General features: G+C 39.4%; 1 protein-coding gene across 6 annotated transcripts in view; it reads left to right on the top strand.

Annotated features, from left to right (window-relative positions):
• VWA8 (von Willebrand factor A domain containing 8) overlaps positions 1–18,172 on the top strand; it is a 427,373-nt gene that overhangs the window by 361,146 nt on the left and 48,055 nt on the right. For all 6 annotated transcript variants that reach the window (XR_010024043.1, XM_063102173.1, XM_063102175.1 and 3 more), the window contains 2 exons: positions 12,715–12,823; positions 16,146–16,302. Coding sequence is in view for 5 of the 6 variants with exons in the window: in XM_063102173.1 (XP_062958243.1) it covers positions 12,715–12,823; positions 16,146–16,302 (266 nt within the window). In the remaining variant the exon portion in view is untranslated. The remainder of the gene's footprint in view (positions 1–12,714; positions 12,824–16,145; positions 16,303–18,172) is intronic.

Raw genomic sequence — 18,172 nt, 5'->3', positions numbered from 1 at the left:
GCTTCTTTGCACTTTTTGGATTGTTGCAGTTATATTTAAAACTGAGATTGTCTTTAAAAAGAGAGAGGAGCACACACAACAATAACAACTACACTGTATAGTATTACAACATGGCATGATTGTGGGGGAAAGAAGGCAGGGAAGAGGAGTTTCATGGTAAAAGTTCCAAGTGTTTATACATACTTAAAGGCTGAGTTGGCTTGTTTGTTTTTTATAAATGTACATACCAATTACTGGTGGACTGATATCACATTTCTCCCTGATATTCTTCAATAAGGAAGAATAAATTTAGCAGTGAGAATCCCTAACTTTTCTGGTTATTGGGATTTTCACATAAACCTCTTGTGTTCTGATTAGTTTATTCTAATTTGACTTGGCAGAATGGGTGGATTTTAGAATTAGGCATTTCATCATCATAAACCTTAATGAATATGTATTATACATGTAGATTGTTCTGGGTGCTATAACAAGAGCTGTATGAACACAGACAGAAAGGGCACCCCATGTAAACTTCCACTTAATATCTTTGTTTTCAACTCAGCACCCACACTGCTGTCCTTTTTTGCCTGAAATCCCCAGCCTCCAGTACTGTCCAACTCTGACACTTCCTTCAAGGTTCTTCTTGGGCATTACCTCTTCCAGAAAGCTTTCCCTGACACTTGTCCTGACCCGCAGCCTGGGTTAGGAGCCCTTCCAGTTTGTTTCACTAACATATTGAGCTGATCCTGGCCTGGCACTCCACCCATTCTCTGCACTGATTATTGAGTATAGATCCCCCCAACCCCCCACCACAAAGCCCTGTCTGGAAACTCCAGGAAATACAGAACTAGATCTCACTGGACTGTGTGTCCTTAGCATCTAGTAGAGAGCCTGACTCATAGCCAGTGTTTATTAAATAAACTACCATGGGCAGGTAGGTAGTCTGACAGGCAAGGAAGAAAGGGAGGCACCTGAAGGTTTACCTGTGTTATATATATTCATAATTTTAAAAATTAAATCTATAAGACCTGTTATGAAAAATAGCTCAGAGGCAGACACTTTCAGCTCTTTTCACTGATTTATTTTTTGCCCACGTATTTAGGCATTATCCTTTGACTTTAACTGTAGAGGTTCAGGATTTAGATCTCTTTCACTTCCCCATCTCTGCTCTATGATACACACTTTATATCTCCCTATCCCAGTGTTTGATATACACTTCCCCCAAGAAATTTATACTGGAATTTTGATTAGACCTAGTGTTCAGGTTTCACACTATAATAATATGTAAGATGTTATCATCAATCAGCAGAGCCATGTAGTGTACTTGAATTTCATTTCTGCCAGCTGTCCCCCTCGTCGTCTTCTAGGTGAATAAAGCTAAAAGAATATAAGTAACATTGGCCAAAACCACTTCCCCAGTTAGTGCCAGAACCAAGATCAAAAGCCAGTCTTCTAATTCCCAGTAAAGTGGCTTTTCCATAACATCAAGCTGCCTCTCAAAAAACTTATTTTTTTTTTATTTTAAAATCTTAGTGAGCCAATTTGAAGAAGAGCCAAACTTTTACATGATTGTATCAGAACATTCTTTAAATTAACTTTTGTTTTACTCAAATTGACCCCTGGTGATTTGTAAACTAGAACTGAAATAAATGTAGATAAAGGCCCAAATAAATAAATTAGAGCTAGAAAGAATTTAGTCTAATTTTTCATTTTGAAGATGAGGAAACTAAAGCCCAGAAGGGTTAAATGACTTGCCTAGCATTGCACAGCAAGTTAGAGGCCACACAGGGCTGAAATTTAGGTTACAACTTTCAGCCCTGTGTTCTCTGCTGTATACCCCCATCCTCTCAAACACTGCTAATTCCTCTCCTTCATTTAAAATCTGTACCGTAGATGTCTAACCTCATTCTGTATGTTAAACTTACTTGTTGCCAGAAATGGCATTAAGACATATCAAAATAAATCAAAAGTGGGGTATAAAGTGTGTTTCTTTTTTTTTATTAGTTATGAATATTCATGAGATACAAAGCTGATTGTCATTCCTCGTGCCTAAGATGTGAAGGCCAGATCCATACTGGCAGCATGCCCATTACCACAAATTGCAGTTGCAGCCTGTGTCCCCCACCTAATTATCCCCAACCACCCTCCCCCTCCCTCTTTCTCCCACTCTACTTTGTATCCTTAAAACGTGTTTCTTGAATCAGGGTTCTGTTAAGCTATCTCACATGGTTGCATAACTAGAATAGTACACTGTATTAGGTAGGTCCTGGGGTACAATGACATCAGTGGAAGGAGACAGACATGAAAAAATTCCTAAGCGTCATAGAAATTACAGTACAACAGAAGACAATACAGACACTGGGAGGATGCAGAGGAAGGTCTGGCTGCCACCCTACTCACCTAGTTCAGCCCCAATGTCCTGTGTTAATTTAATCTCTTTACATTATTTTCTGTCCTCTCCCCTCTGAATAATCCCCATCATTGCCTAGTCACCATGCCATGGCACCCATGGCCAAAGTATACAGCTCCGTGTTCCAAAGTTTCTGCTGTCTCAAGCTCTCAATTTCCTGGGCCTCCCAAGAACGGCACTGCAGAAGGAATTCTCAGATCGGACACACAGAGGGAGACGAGTGGGATAGTGTGCAGGGAGAAGGAGGGGAACTAGAGCAGACAGAGGCCAGGGGAATCTGTCGTAATGGCATCAGGGCTTTGGTCTTTTCAGGAGTAAGAGTTTCAGGGTGTAAATGGGAAACCGACAGATTCACGCTGGTAAAGAAACTGGAGAACTAACACAAAGGAGAAAATGACCACTCGCCTATGTTTGATTATATGAGCCACTGATTAATTATAGTCATTACATGAATTGTTTGTTTGTTTCTAATTACCATGTAGCTCACTATCAATGATACATGACATAAATTTGTATCATATTAACTGTGCCCTAAATTTAATTAGAAAGCTTTACCCACTGGTATTTAGTGTTCTAAATTTGTTACTCACAGAGCAAGAGCCTTCACAACCTAAAATTAAAAGAATGTTTCACAAAGTGAGATCCAATAGTAGTCTTTTCTCCTCCCCCAAAGTTCCTGCTTTTCAACTTGTTCTCCTTAAATTCCAGGAGAGCAGTTATCAGGCTTCTGTATATTCTTAGTGGCATGTACACCACTGCAGCCATTCTGTGGCTTTAACATGGCTATTGTGGCAATGCCGGAAATGCAGTCATTCACTTATTCACCAGACATTTACTGAGCTTCTGCCACGCTCCAGGACTGTACCACCTGCTGAAGATGGCAGGAAGAGTGAGACCCAGTCCCTGCCCTCTGGATGTTCATACCTAGAATTACTGCCAGGTTACATAATCTGGCCACATCTTCCTGCACACTGCATAGCACTGATTCAATGCAATGCTGTTTATCACTGAAATACTTTCTTTAAAAGGTTTATAAGTGTGTGGATATATATATACACATACACACACATACATAAATGTCCTATGATAAAAGCATATATTACAGTTACTTAATATGTGAATTTTGCCCACGCTCCAAGTGCTGTTTTGTACTCTGAGCCCATTTCAGCTAGTACTGCAGTCTGGAAGTTTCCCTCATACAGTAAGCCTCAAAACCCCAAGCCATAAATGCCCTCAACAATTGAGTGATGTATCACCTTATCCTGAGTTGTGTGTATGCAGTGCATATTGCTTATTTCACTATGGCCTCTCCTTATGTCATTATTTTGTATCCTGATTAATAATTTTGACCCATAGTGACTGTCAAAAAGTATGTAACAGTGCTGGGCCTGTTAGAAGCAAAGGAAGATTGTTGTCACTGGATGTTATAACAGGTTTTTCAGGAACTCCAGGTGCCTTGAGGAAATGGTTGGGGAAACTCAGGGGAAATATCAATAGGCAATGGCTTCATAAACATTATTGTAGCCTGAGATGGTGAACCAACAATTATATAAAGCATAGCTAGAAGAAATAATGGCTAGTGGCATAATGTGACTTTAATAGAAACAAAGAAAATGGAAAACCAACTGCCAAGGTTTGACAGTTGTAATATCTGTCCACAGAGACTATGCTATAATAACCTATCAGTGATTCAGTTAGCCCCCCTATTTTCAGAAAAGAATTTCCCATGCTAAATGCTTTTGCACATAGTTGTGGTAGGTGCTCCGAAGAATTTTTAGAACCTGGGTCATATTGAACCCCCCTTTTGTTTCTACCCAATGTAGTGAAATGAATGGCTTTTCTATCCACCCTTCCTTTTCCTAGGTTCCCTTAACACTTCAGAGAATTCTGTTGACATAGAAAGCAGAATGGCTTTAAAAAATTGCCAAATAGGTCTTGTATTTTGTAGAAAGCACAAGACTTCACTGAGACTGAAATCACCAGGCCAGGAAATGCTAAGAGAGATCATTTAGCTTTAATAATGATAAAAGTACATGGCATTAAATGTCTCTTGTCAGGGCAACCTTGTATATAACAAAACCAAGGCATTTTGTCCACTGTTTGCATAGTTGAGGTTGCCCTGCATTGCTAATCTTTTCCTTGGCTTTGGAGGTCTGATGGCTGGGCTTTAACTTACCCTAATGTTGAATATTAACCTTTTGAAGGATCTTAAAAGTAACAGAGGCAAAAATGGAAAGGGTAGGATATAGAAAGACCTGACAGCTTGCCCCACCCCTGCTGTCTCTGAATTTGATTAGCAGTTGTTTTGTGTATATGTTTAGAATACTGGATGTGCTTGGGTGAGGTGGAGGCAGGAGGAGTATGTTTGTGTGCCAGTAAATTATTGCCTTGCCAGTTATTTGTGGTTTTGCAAAACTTGTTTTTGATACCTATACACAATAATATCATTTGGTTTCCCTTAAAGATTTGTTTGTATGTTCAGCATCTTAATCCATGAAACATCCTCTTGACCCCACATTCTGCATTTCATATTTCCACATTTTCCAAAAATCTTTATGTTTTTGTTCCTATTTGAATTTAAATAGAAGAAAGCAAATGAATAAATAAGGTACTCTAAGTGAGTTCTGCAATAGAAAATAGGTTTATTAAATAAACCTGTATAGGTTTATTTTCACAGCCATTCAGACAGCTCTGTTTGGACCAGGGAGAAAGAAGAAACACCCTCATCCAAGGACTCAGAGTATGGCAGGAGTCCATCCAAGGGCCATGAGGGATCCTTCCTGAACCTGAGCTGATACCTTGGTAGGGATCAGAGTCAAGCTGAGGGCGATTTAGGATCAGGATTTAAGAAGAACCCAGAGCCAATAGGAACACATTTCCTGCCTCGTTATCAGATGGCTGTCTGCTAACCAGTGGACCCACAGCATGCCAATTGTGGGCTGGCAACAAGAGCCAAAAAGAATCCCATCGGGCACCCAGATGACAGCTTATTGTGGAGAAGATTGTATACAGAAGATTAAACTCTTAGTTTTCTGTTACTGAGTAGCCTCCCGCGCACACATTTAATACATATTTATTAAGTGCCTGTTATACACAAGTCTATATGTATAAGCCACTGTGCGCAACTACTGTCAAATAATAAAAGGTAAAGCAAAATATTAATATATTGATATTTTGCCCTCCTTTTAGCCCAAGTCTGTGAAATCTATAAAGTTTTCATTTTAATTGGACTGGATGTTTTTGTTGTATAATCATGGTTCTTAATAAAAAGTCATTTCAGTGAGAAAGTTCTTTGTCAGAGACTTTGTAAACTCAGGTAGGAAAATAAATAGGATGCGTATAGGGACATGTTCCAGAACATCTAGGTAGAAAAAGGGGAGTGTTTTTAGTTACAGTTTCAAATATTTAAAAATATTACCAAGCATATCACTTGTGCCAAAAATCAAAATATGCATCAGCCCTCTAGGGGTGTTCAAGCAGAAAGAAAGAAGAGGGTAAGACTGAGTTGGGTAGAGTTTGGGGAGGTGGTCAAAGGGTTCCAGCCCAAAGTCAGGAAGGCGGGTTTTCTGGTTGACTTGAAGAAACCCATGAAAAAGGAAAGGAACTCTTTCTACATCAGAAGACAGAGCTTCTACAGAACAGACCACAGACCAATCTATTCTGCCTCTCGTTTGTAATGTCACAAGTCAACCTAATAGTCGTTTGTCTTCGGAGCCAGGGAGTAGGCCTTGCATGCTCCCTGCCCCATCCCACCACTTCTGCCTGCTTGCTGATTCCTAGACTCTCTAACAAAGGAAAAAGGACTTTATTTCTCAATTAGTAATAAAAGCACTTAAAATGTGAATGCCCTCTGAGTTTAATTATTTAATATGAGTGAGTATTAGCAACAATGTAATTTGTGGGTATTAGTGATCAAAGTCAGATTCTTCTCTGCTTTTTAAGGGTAGAAGGGATTAAAGAGGGCAGGGGTCGTTGCATATTTGAAAGCAAATGTTATCACCACGACAGGGAAGAACTGAAGGTAAATTGCATACTTAATAACTTTGCCAGAGATTGAAGTTGGAACACATAGAAGTGATCTATGGGACAAAGTTTTTTTTTTTAATTGGTTACGCATATTCATGGAGTACAAAGCTGACCGTCATCACTTGTGCCCAAGATGTGATGGCCAGATAAGTAATATCAGTATGCCCATTACCACAGATTGCAATTATTCCCCGTGTCCCCACCCAATTAATCCTTGACCTCCTTCCTCCTCCCTCCTACCCTACCCAACTCCACAACCCTAGGAATGTTCTCTCCCTCTGCAAGTCCAACACACCACTGTTGTCTTTCTTTCCTTCCTTCTTTCTCTCTTAGCTCCAACTTATGAGTGAAGACAGGTGGTATTTTTCCCTCTGTGCTTTGCTTATTTCACTCAACATAAGTTTCTCCAAGCTCATCCATTTTGCTGTGAATGGCAGAATTCCATTCTTTTTTATGGCAGAGTAGTATCCCATGGTGTGATAGTATCCCAAGGTAGTAGTAGTATCCCAAGGTGATTCCTTATCCAGTCATCCATAGATGGACATTTAGGTTGGTTCCATATCTTGGCTGTTGTAAATAGAACTGTGATGAACATGGGAGTGCAGGTATCCCTTTGACATGATGATTTCCATTCCTTTGGAGATGTGGGATTGCTGGATCATATGGTAGTTCTATCTGTAGTTGTTTGAGAAACCTCCATACTGTTTTCCGTAGTGGTTGTACTAATTTACAGTTCCACTAACAACGTAGGAGTGTTCCTTTCTCTCCACGTCATTGTCAGCATTTGTTATTCTCCATCTTTTTTATTATAGCCATTCTAACTGGGGTGAGGTGATATCTTAATGTGGTTCTAATTTTCATTTCCCTGATGATTAGTGATGTTGAGCATTTTTTTAAGTGCCTGTTGGCCATTTGTATGTCTTCCTTTGAAAAATGTCTATTCAGCTCCTTTGCACATTTTTTAAGTGGGTTATTTGTCTTTTACTGTGTAATTGCTTGTGTTCCTTGTATATTCTGGATGTTAATCCCTTATCAGATGTATAATTTGCAAATATTTTCTCCCACTCTATAGGTTGTCATTTCACTCTGTTGATTGTTTCCTTTGCTGTGCAGAAGCTTTTTAGTGTGATATAATCCCATTTGCTTATTTTTTCTTTTGTTTTTTGTGCTTTGGGGCTCTTTTCCTAAAGTCTGTACCCAGTCCTAGTTCCTGAAGTGTTTCCCTTATATTTTCCGTTAGTAGTTTTACAATTTCAGGTCTCATACTTAAGTCTTTAATCCATTTTGAACTGATTTTGATATATGGTGAGAGGCACAGGTATAGTTTCATTCTTCTGCATATGGATATCCAATTTTCCCAGCACCACTTATTGAAGAAGCAGTCTTTTCCCCAATTTATGTTTTTGTTACCTTTGTCAAATATCAATTGGCTGTAAGTCTGTGGGTTGATTTCTGAGTTCTCTATTCAGTTCCACTGGTCCAGGTGTCTCCACTTGGACAAAGGTATTTTTGCCATACATTATTATTGTAGAAAGTACAGGTTATTTATGAAAACTGGGTAATAGTCAGCTTTTTTTTTTTAAACCAGCTGACTTCATATGAAAGACCATCATTCCTAGGAATATGTTAATATAACTTTCATTGCATCTATGAAAGAAATTGTTAACCTGTAGATAAGAATAACCTTAGACAATAATATGTTTTAGGCTGATGTGTTCAGGACTTTATTACGGCCTGTAACACCCTGTGCTGAAGCAAAAATTTTGTTTCATGCATATTTGTATCCCAGTGAGTTGTAGATGCATCACAAACATACACAGGAATATTTGTATAAGAGAATGGACGAATGAATGTCATCAGGGGCATAGATTCTTCCATCTGTCCACTCTGCCACCTTCTTGTTGCCACACAGTCACCAGGTGGAGGCTATAGCTCTATGCATCATATACTCACTCAACTGTGTCCCAAAGCAACAAGAGTGTGTGTGTGTGTGTGTGTGTGTGTGTGTGTGTGTGTGTGTGTGTGTGTGTGTGTGTGTGTGTGTGTGTGTGTGTGAGGGGTGGTGGTTGGAGAGTGGTATATCCAAGACAGTGAGAAGCTCTCCTCATGACCCTCCCTTCTTTTACCTGGGAGGAAAATCTTTCCCAGAAGGCCCCTGATAGGCTTTCTTTTACATCTCGGGGCACATGGCTTTCCCTAGACCAATCACCAGCAACGGGTAATGGGATTACTGTACTTAATTCCAGCCAACCAGGATTCATCTGACTTCTATTTAAAAGGGAGAAAGAGGGAATGGATGTTGGATGGGCAACTAGAAATATCTGATGCACCACATCTAGTCTCCTGGAAAATGGCAATCAGCTCTGTTGTCCAGTCCTACCTCCAAGAGCTAACTTTTCTTCGAGGATTATATTCTGGCTATTTATATCATTTTATTAATGGTTTTTAAAAATCATGAGCTCAAGGAAGAACCTAAAATATATGGGACCTGCCCAGCTTTACAGGACTTTAGTGAGTCATGTTCCTTTCTGTGCTGGCTTTGTGTTGCTTCACTCTGGGACATATTTATGAGTTGTAATTTATAAGATCCATGTTCTTTTTCCATTTTAATTCATATGTAAGAGGATAATGATCTTTAGGATTACAGCACACTTACCTAAAAGGAAGTAGAGTGTGTCGGCTGCAAGAAACATCAGGGTTTCAGCATGTGGATTGGGTAGCCTCAAAAGTTGGAAGGGGCCACAATATTTTCTGGTTCGGGGAAAATTTTGATCCCTTTAAGTGAATGCACTAGTGTCTATTTTAGTAGTTGGAAGATTTAACGTGAGTTCTTTCTAGGTGAAGCCAGCTCTCAAAGGAAATGCATTCTAACTGCTTCTCAAAACATACATGAAAACAGACAGCAGCTTATCAATTTTCTGAATAGCAGTGGCACTTATAGCACACATTTGTCCCCAGGAAACAAGCTTCCTCAAATGATAGGCCTTCCCTAGTATCTGTTCCAGTTCTGTTGTGAGTTGGACTGTCCTAGACTTCCTGCCTTGCACCTTTTATGAGTTATTGTCAATTCATGTAAGAGATGCCCTAAAATGGCTTTGTGAACCCTTGGCAGACTCCTTCCCCCATCCATCTACAGAAATATATGCCTGTGAGTGAGTGTAATGGGATTCATAAAACAGAGAAAATTAAACTCCCTAGATGCCTTGCTTTTAATTAAGTAACCCTAGAATTTTATAGTATGTGTCTCTCTGGAATAAATCAGGTTTGGGCTGATGATTATTTTGGTCAAGAATTTGTCCATTTTAAAACATCTCTAGGCTCTCATTTGGAGTTAGTGTGGGGCTACCTTGTTGTTGCCAGTGTGAGCTGTGCCATTTCCCAGCAGATGGCTTGGCAGGACACACAGGTGGCAAAGAACATGCTGGTTCCTTTCTGCCCAGAAATGTTATAGACTGTTTTCTGCCTCCCTGATGGTCATTATAGGTGTCTTTGCAACTTCAAAAGCATGACTTTGGAGGTAACTGAAGGAGGCTGTAGGAGAGACCTTTTTGGTTTTTTGTTTTTGTTTTTGCCTTGTGCCACCATTTTTAGTACTTGTTTTTAAAAAGTTACAGCAGAATAACTAGAATACAACAGAGTAACTAGATTGTATAAAAGGTCTAAAGGAGATAATCATGAAAGTAAAGTTACTAGAAACGTAGGAATTTGCTTTTCATACTTCTTCTGAAGTTTTTAGTTGTTTTTAAACAGCATACCAGAATACACACCCCAAAGTAAGGAATGGTATTCAGAACAGTTCTTACAACAATGCTGTCATTGCTCAGACCGTTTTTGAACTTATTTTTTCTAATTGACCTATAGAAGAGTCACAACCCTTATAAGCAAACTAGTCTCATGATTGTATTAATTGCATCTGGTTTTGACTGAAACCCAGCTTGATCACCTTATCTACCATATTTAGAATCACTGAATCAGTCACAGCATGTCAGTGCTGGGTGAGATGGTAGAAATCATTTAGTTCAACCTCCTTAGGTTCTGATGAGAAAGCTGAGGCCCAGAAAAGTAAATGGACTTGCCAAAGGTTATGTAGCAAGTTAAATAGCTTACACCAAAAATTAACTCCAAGTATCCTTAGGCAGTTTATTAAAAATCAAATGTTTTTAAAGGACACATAAGTGCCACCGTCAAAGATATTAAAAAAGAATCTGCCATGGATTCTGAAGATCCAGAAGCAATCCAGAAATGTTTGGAGTAGTGGCAACATTGTTGTAATAAATGTATTTTTATGTGTAAAAACTAAGTGTATTTTCTTATTGTAATAAATGTATCTCCATGTTTAAGTTTCACTGTTTGTTGAAAAAAAGTTAGACTGAAGTCATACCTTTACATAGATTTCTTAAATTAACAACAGAATAAAATCCTATTCCAATTTTGGAATTTTTCCTGTTTTTCTCATTTCTCATGGAGAACATCTATAGGATGCTGCAAAAATCTCCAACAGTATCTCTAGGTCTGGGGCAAGCTTGTCCCTGAGCTTTGCTGTCAAATCAAATAGCCACTAGCCACGTGTGGCTATTTAAATTTAAATTTTAGTTAACTAAATGAAATTTAAATAAGGTCATCAGTTGCACAAGCTACATTTCAAGTACTCAGTAGCCAAACTGGGCTAATTGCTAGTGACTACCATATTGGATACTGCAGGTATAAACAGTTCTGTCAACACAGAAAATTTTATTGGTTAGTTCTCTGTTAGAATTCTTGTACTTGGTATACATATTTTAATTTACTGCTTATGTCTTACACTGTTTATGGATAAGTTGGAAAGTGGTGGCAAGTTTTGGGAAAAGCATTTTAAATATTCATTTGTTCTCTAAATGTTGCTATTCTGCCTAGTTTAAGAAAAAAAGAGAGAAAAATTATTTTCACCCAGTTTTAAAATGTGATTATGTGTGTGGAATTCATATCAATTGTCATGTTCTGGCTGCTGAATTTTCTTAAAGTATGCTGAAGTATGGCAAAAAAACTTTTGCTAATGCTGCCAAAGTTATTGGCAGAAAAGTCCACTTCATTAAAATCTCTTTACAATATCCTAACATTTGAAGTGAACTCATCTGGACATAAGACAATGTAAATTATGTTGAATTTATTCTTCCTAGCCATTTTATTTGCAAAGACCTCAAATTATCTACCTATCTTCATTAATCTCAATGTCAAGAATGAAAAGGCCACGTACAGACATAGAATGGGTTAACTCTGACGACTTCAGGCCATTTGCTACCTCCCCTATTCCACAGTAAGGGCAGTGACCAATCCTACATGGCTTTTAGGCCCCATGGTATTTCTCATGATGTCCTGCCAGTATGTTTTCTCTACATCTTATTTGAACAAATAAATGAATAGTTTTTGATCTTGTCTTCCCTGAAAATCATTACATTTGAGAGCAGGCCCATAGTTATATGTGAAATGTGAATGCTCTGAGGCTTTTTTGTTTTGTTTTGGTTTGGTTTTTATTGTGGAATAGTATCTACTGAAGTGACTACTAGGATTGGAATTCCTGTGTGGTTATCAATCCTTTTGGTGAATCTGTGTTGAATGAAATAGGACCAACCAGCTACAGGCTCTCCTGGGAGAGGGCTAAAGTGCCACTTACTCTGTTTGAATTGCAGGAATAATAAATCCAGTTTTAAAATGAAAATGAATTAGGAAAGCCACAAAACACCATAACAAAATTGGAATGGGTCCAGAAAATAAATAAGTAGTTTTTAGTATATATGGGTATGTACAACATAAGTCTATTACTAAGGCACACATTTATACATTTTGTTTTTCTTTTTCATATATTTAATATAAAATGGCATTTCTCACAGTAATAGGATTTCTTTGAAAATAAATGGGTAAATGTATATTTAGTGACTCAGCTGGTTCATCTAAGGATCCTTTTAAACCACTGGGAAAATGTCCATCTTTGCTGAGATCCATTTTCCCTGCTTCTTTCCTCATGCTTTGTAAAAGTGCTTATGGCATGTTCTGTACCAGGAGAATTCTGAAGCTATAATCCAGTCCAGCTCCTTTTCTTCTTCTAAAATAATTTTTTTTTAATTTAATTCATCTTCTTCCCAACTAAAGTTAAGTCTGATATTAAATCTGATGAAATTTTTGTTAGACACTAACAACGTCTATCATGTTCTATGGCCTGAGGTTATGAGATACCTTAAAGACTTACAGGAAAAGACTTTACTGTGTCACGCATTTCCTGGTGTTGGTCACAAGATAGTGATGTCTTGATTTTTTATTTTTAGATAACAATCAACAGAGACAGTGGTGAAGATGTGAGCTCCCCAAAACATGGGAAGGAGGACCCAGACAACATGCCCCATGTGGGTGGTAACACTTGGGCTGGTGGAACAGGTTGGTAACACGGGCATTCTCCTGGGTCGGGCTTCCTGAGGCTTCTCAAGCCCATATGGCCAGCATACCACCGCTGAAAAGGCTGGGAGAACAGCTTTTCCTTCTCCTTCCCCCCATTATTCACTTGGCTTGTGCTGTTGCCCTCTACCCCTGTGTGACATCAACACATACAAAGAGCCTGGCATGTGGAGTCCCACAGAGGCTGCCACCCTATGACCTAAAACTGTTCTCACCCTCCCAGAGTTGCTTCATCAGTAAAAGTGGAATAATATTAACTGCCTCACAAGGTTGTGGTGAGAACTAAATGAGATTATGGTTGTAAAGCACTGACCACAATGCGTGGCATGAAGAATGTATTCATTAAAGTGTTAATCCCTTCTTTTAAATTCCATGCCTTTGGAATCATGCCAGAAACCTATAGCAAATTATTTCTTGAGCAACTGACTTTGAAAAGAAATGGTCCTTGTCTTCCACATCTCAGAAGTGAGTATGTTGAGGATGCAGGATTTTGAGATAAGAGAGCTGGTTTCAGTTTGAACCAATGGCTGCAGTCCATTCCTTCCTCTTGGCTGCCAGACAACAGCATTGTTCCCATGACTGTCGTCTTCCTTTTTCCTCCGCGGCAGCTGGAGCAGACACATCTGCTGTGCCACAGGAATAGGGCCAGACTGTGTACGCACTTATCTCAGCCGTGAGGAGTGCTGGCACGAGCTCCCTACTTCACCTTCCTTTAGGATGGCCTGTGCCTCTTGGCCTTGACAGCCTCGGGAGGAAATGGGTTTCTGTACTGAAACAATGTGTTATCAAATAATTCTGCAGACTTCTGCCTACACTGTTTATTCGTCAAGCTTTAAAGTAAGGCTATTTTTAGAAATGTCCTTTGATTTGGAAATCAGTGTCCAGCCAACAAGCTTTAATCCATATGGAATGCATTGTGAAAGGAGCTGGCCAGATGTAGGTTTTCCAGCAATGAAAAGTTCTTGTTTGTTACTCTACTTGAATCTACTAGCTCACATATCTGTCCAGACTGAAGACCATGTGTTTGCTTCCTTTAGCCATTTATTTTTCAACTGACCAGGCTCCTTGGCTTCAACTTCTCTTTTCTCTCTGTCATTCTTCTGCCTCAGAATTGTCTGCATGGAGCTTAGCTCTGGCCCAACAAGTCATTTGATTCCCTTTTCATCTTCAAATCTAACCCTTGTCTATCTTCCCCCTTATTTTATGAACTAGTTTGTAATGTCCAAGCTTAGCTTTGAGATTATGCCTTGCAGTCTTAGAGTCTCTGGTAAGCATTTACATTTAAACAATATGAATTAAAGGCTCTCAGAAGTGGAGATCATGAAGAACTTTCTCCTTATGCCTTCTCCACCCCAGCATGACTCTCCCGAGGGGCATGTGACTCATGCTGGCCACAGTCATACCAGCCTCTAACAGTTGTGGGTCCTTTTCTCCTTTTACCAAAATGATGTCATCTCAGTACCTAGGAAGCTTTAAGCTCTTGTTCATGGTCCACCCACACCTAAGGATAACTTCCTGTAGGAAGGAAGTCAGATCCCAGAAGCACCTCTTCTACCTGTACCTCATTCTCATTGTCCAGTTACTGCTTCCCTCTGCCCGTAGGCTGACCGTGAGTGAGAGCCAGGAATCACACGTACCCGAGAAGGAATTTCCCACCACCCGTTTCTAAATAAAAGTGAAATAAGATGTGCTGCAATCAAAGGATAAAAATACTGTAATTAATAGGCTGTTCTCATGGTATTTCCCAAAAGGAAATGACCTACCTAGACTTTCATAAGGGAAGCAATTCATTCTCAGTTCTCATTTTTAGTTTATTAGACGAATCAAAGCTCCAGAAGAGAGAAGAAAAATGTAACATAATTTAGCCAAAGTCTAAAAGCTTTCAAATTTTCCATTTTATGACACTAGAAATTACCTAATTCTGTGTGGCTGGGAGTTGTTTAAATAGTAATAGTAAGAGCAGGCATACATACAAGGGTACTTTTAAAAGTTTATGGAAAAACAGAATTATAAGTAATGTAAATCTTTCCATGAACTTTTTGAAGACCTCTCATATAGATCTTATTGTGTGCCTTATACTGTTCTAAGCATTTTAGCTTCATGACAATGCATGAAGTAAATAGTATTAGTACCCCTATTTCATAGATGAGGAGCTGCAACACAGAGGAGTTAAGTAATTTCCCCCAAAGACACATGGCCAGTGAGTTGGGGACAGGATTCAAACTCAACCAGTCTGTCTTACCTAGACTACACTACACAATACTAGTATACATATTGTACTATAGCGTACTATACTGCCCCTCTAATATTGGATTCTCTTCTAAGTTCCCAAGTTATGTGTGATAAAGCAAAGAAACTGGTTACTAGTATTCTAATCATTATAAAGCCGGGATAATAAACTGGTAGGACAAAGGCCAAATCTGGCCAACAGATGTATTTTCTTTGGTCAACATAGTGTTGTAAATAAAATAATTTGAATTTAAACATATTTAGACAGGCAAATCCTCTCTAGTTAGCCAATGTCCCCACCACTTTATAATATTACCTACCTGACCTTATAAGCATTTATATTTATGACATAAAACATTCATACAATATCACATAACGTATACTTACAAGCATGTAAACTTGAGTTTATATTGAAAAACTGTTCTAAAGCTGACCATGTCTCTCTGTTATATGTTATTCAAAGCTAAAAGTCAAAGTTGGTGTTATGATTGGCTTCTAATCTTGCCTAAGCCAGTGATAGGAGGTCAAGAATAGATCACTTAACCTCTCTGTGCATCACTTTTATGATTTGCCAAACATAAGAAACAGTATCCATAGCCTGTCTCTTAGTATTTTAAGGAAAAATAAGGTAACCTGTGAGGGAAGAGATTTGCTCATTTAATTAGCAAATACATATTAAGTATCTATGATATTCAAGCCACTCTTACAGGTACAGAGGTACAAAGGTAAATAAAATATGATCCCATCCATCATATAGTTGCTGAGAAAAGAAAAATAAATATCAAAGGGTAATAAATAGTACACAAGAGTGTTGATCCCTGTGATACAGAGCCATCAGTAAAGTGGCATAGAATTTGGACTGAGCCTTGAAATACGGGTAGGATCTGGATGGATGGAGACAACGATAAATGTCCTAAGCAAGGGAACACCTTTGTTTCCAGAAGGTCATTTGAATATTTAATTACTAGTTAAGTACAGTTAACATATTTCACAGGACTGTCTTAAAGCCATGATCTGACTTTTGTTTTGTGGTCAGGTTCAGACTTACACCTGGATTTCCATGTTTTCTTTCCAGGGGGAAGAGACACTGCAGGTCTGGGTGGCAAAGGAGGCCCTTACCGGCTGGACGCAGGCCACACAGTCTACCAGGTCTCTGAGGCGGAGAAAGACGCGGTTCCTGAGGAGGTCAAAAGAGCTGCGAGGGACATGGGCCAGAGAGCATTTCGACAGAGGTCAGTGTTTTCATCGCCTCAGGTATAGTGCTGGCCATTGTGGTGAAATGTCATAGAGGACCATGGGTAAACCTAGATTTGTGTGATTCCTCACCTCATGCAGCAACGGGGACCACAAACTGAAATCCATATCCACCCCCCTCACTCGTGGTGAACAAAATCCCCCATTCTTTTTACTCAGGCTCTTTTAAATTTATTGATCACATATGACTATGTAGAAGAAGGAATTGAGCACATGAGAAAGTAAAACCAAAGATATTTTTAAAAGAAATTAAACTAAAGCTAAAATCTTTCCATCCACGTCTGTTTCTAGCACACACACACACACACACACAAACACACACACACACAATGTGCTAAGGTCACATGGCACAGACGCTGTGCCCTCCAGCAGTGCAGAGAAGGGCAAGGTCAGTGGGCAGAAGTGACGTGCGGCCTGAGCTCAGCCAGGATTTGGAGATGGGAAGAGAAGAGCTAGAACATTCCAGGAAAGGAAAAATAAATGAGCAGAGGCACCAGGGCAGGATGAGCATAGTGTCGATGGTGGAGAGATTATGCTCCTTTGTCTTCTCAGGATAAAGGGTACCAGCTGGGAGTGGTGGACAGTGAGGTTGGGCGAGGAGGCCTTAAAATCTAGCCTGACAAGCCAATGGTTTCCGATGTTTCACAGCTGATCCTGGCTACTTTGATTGAACCCATCTCAAAAATAAGAATCATGTGTCCTTCGGCTAAAAGTGAAAAATACCTAAGAACCAGCAGTTCTTTCAGACTGAAGGACTTGATGGTGATTTGGGAAGCAGATTTACATTTTGTGCTCAATGAAAGGAGCTGGGTGCAGTTAGAAAAAGCATGCTCAAGTGTGTATGTGAGTTATGAAATTCCTCCCACATAGAACATCTGGTATTCCATTACATGCTGTGCATTCACATCCTGCAAGTAAACAGTAGAGAACAATAGAGATAAAAATGTAGGTCCCGCCTGCCACAACCTCAGGAAAGCCTGCAAGCCCAGGACCCTCATAGCCCACAAGTAAATAATCTGCTGTGCACTACCAACGGGAGTGTTGTTCTCAGCCCTTCTGCTGGCTTCTCTGGCGACCTCAGACAATTTGTTTATCCTCACTGTGCCTGAATTTGCTCTTCTGAAGACAGGGGACTTCGCTCTCCCTTCTCCCAAAGAGATTATGAGGACAGATAACTATGTTAGGGATGAAATGGTTGAAAGTTCTCCAGAAAAGGTGTGGGGAACTATAATGAAAAGTCTTGTTAGAAGTGAAGTAAAATACCTTTCTACATTTCATACAGATAATAAAGTTCCATTTAGGAAAAAAACCAAACAGATATGCATCATTCTCTCCTCCCCAACCAATGAATTCCTATTGTTGCCACACTCAAAACCTCAAATGTAATTGTCCAGTCTGAATTTCTGCCTAAGTGGACAGTGGATAGAGCAGTCTTGACACACTAGAAGCTCACATGGAGGCAGCAGAGCTTTGCAGCGATGCTCGGGCACAAATAGGCAACTCCTTCTCCCATTGCCATGACAGTGACAAGGAGCCTGGTTCTGTTAAGGACTGCCCCACAGGGGAAGTCAGGAGCATTTCTGATGATAAGGCAACTGAATTTAGTGGATGTGAGAGAGGAATTGGGGAAGGAAAGAAGTGAGGAAACCATATGCCTCTATTAAATACTGCAGAAAAGAATCTAAGTCAAAGTAAAAACATACCATAAGGTGGTTGAAAGAGAGAGGAGGTGGGCAAGGGTATGAGAAAGTAGAGGAAGAAATAAAAACACATGGAGATCCTAAGAAAGACAGGGGCACAGCAAAACACTAAGAGAAAAATGATGCTTTCTTCTTTCTTGTAGAAATG

Source organism: Cynocephalus volans, chromosome 7 (genome assembly GCF_027409185.1).
Source record: "Cynocephalus volans isolate mCynVol1 chromosome 7, mCynVol1.pri, whole genome shotgun sequence".
In the NCBI taxonomy this organism is placed as follows: Eukaryota; Metazoa; Chordata; class Mammalia; order Dermoptera; family Cynocephalidae; genus Cynocephalus; species Cynocephalus volans.
This window is presented reverse-complemented; position numbering and strand designations above follow the sequence as displayed.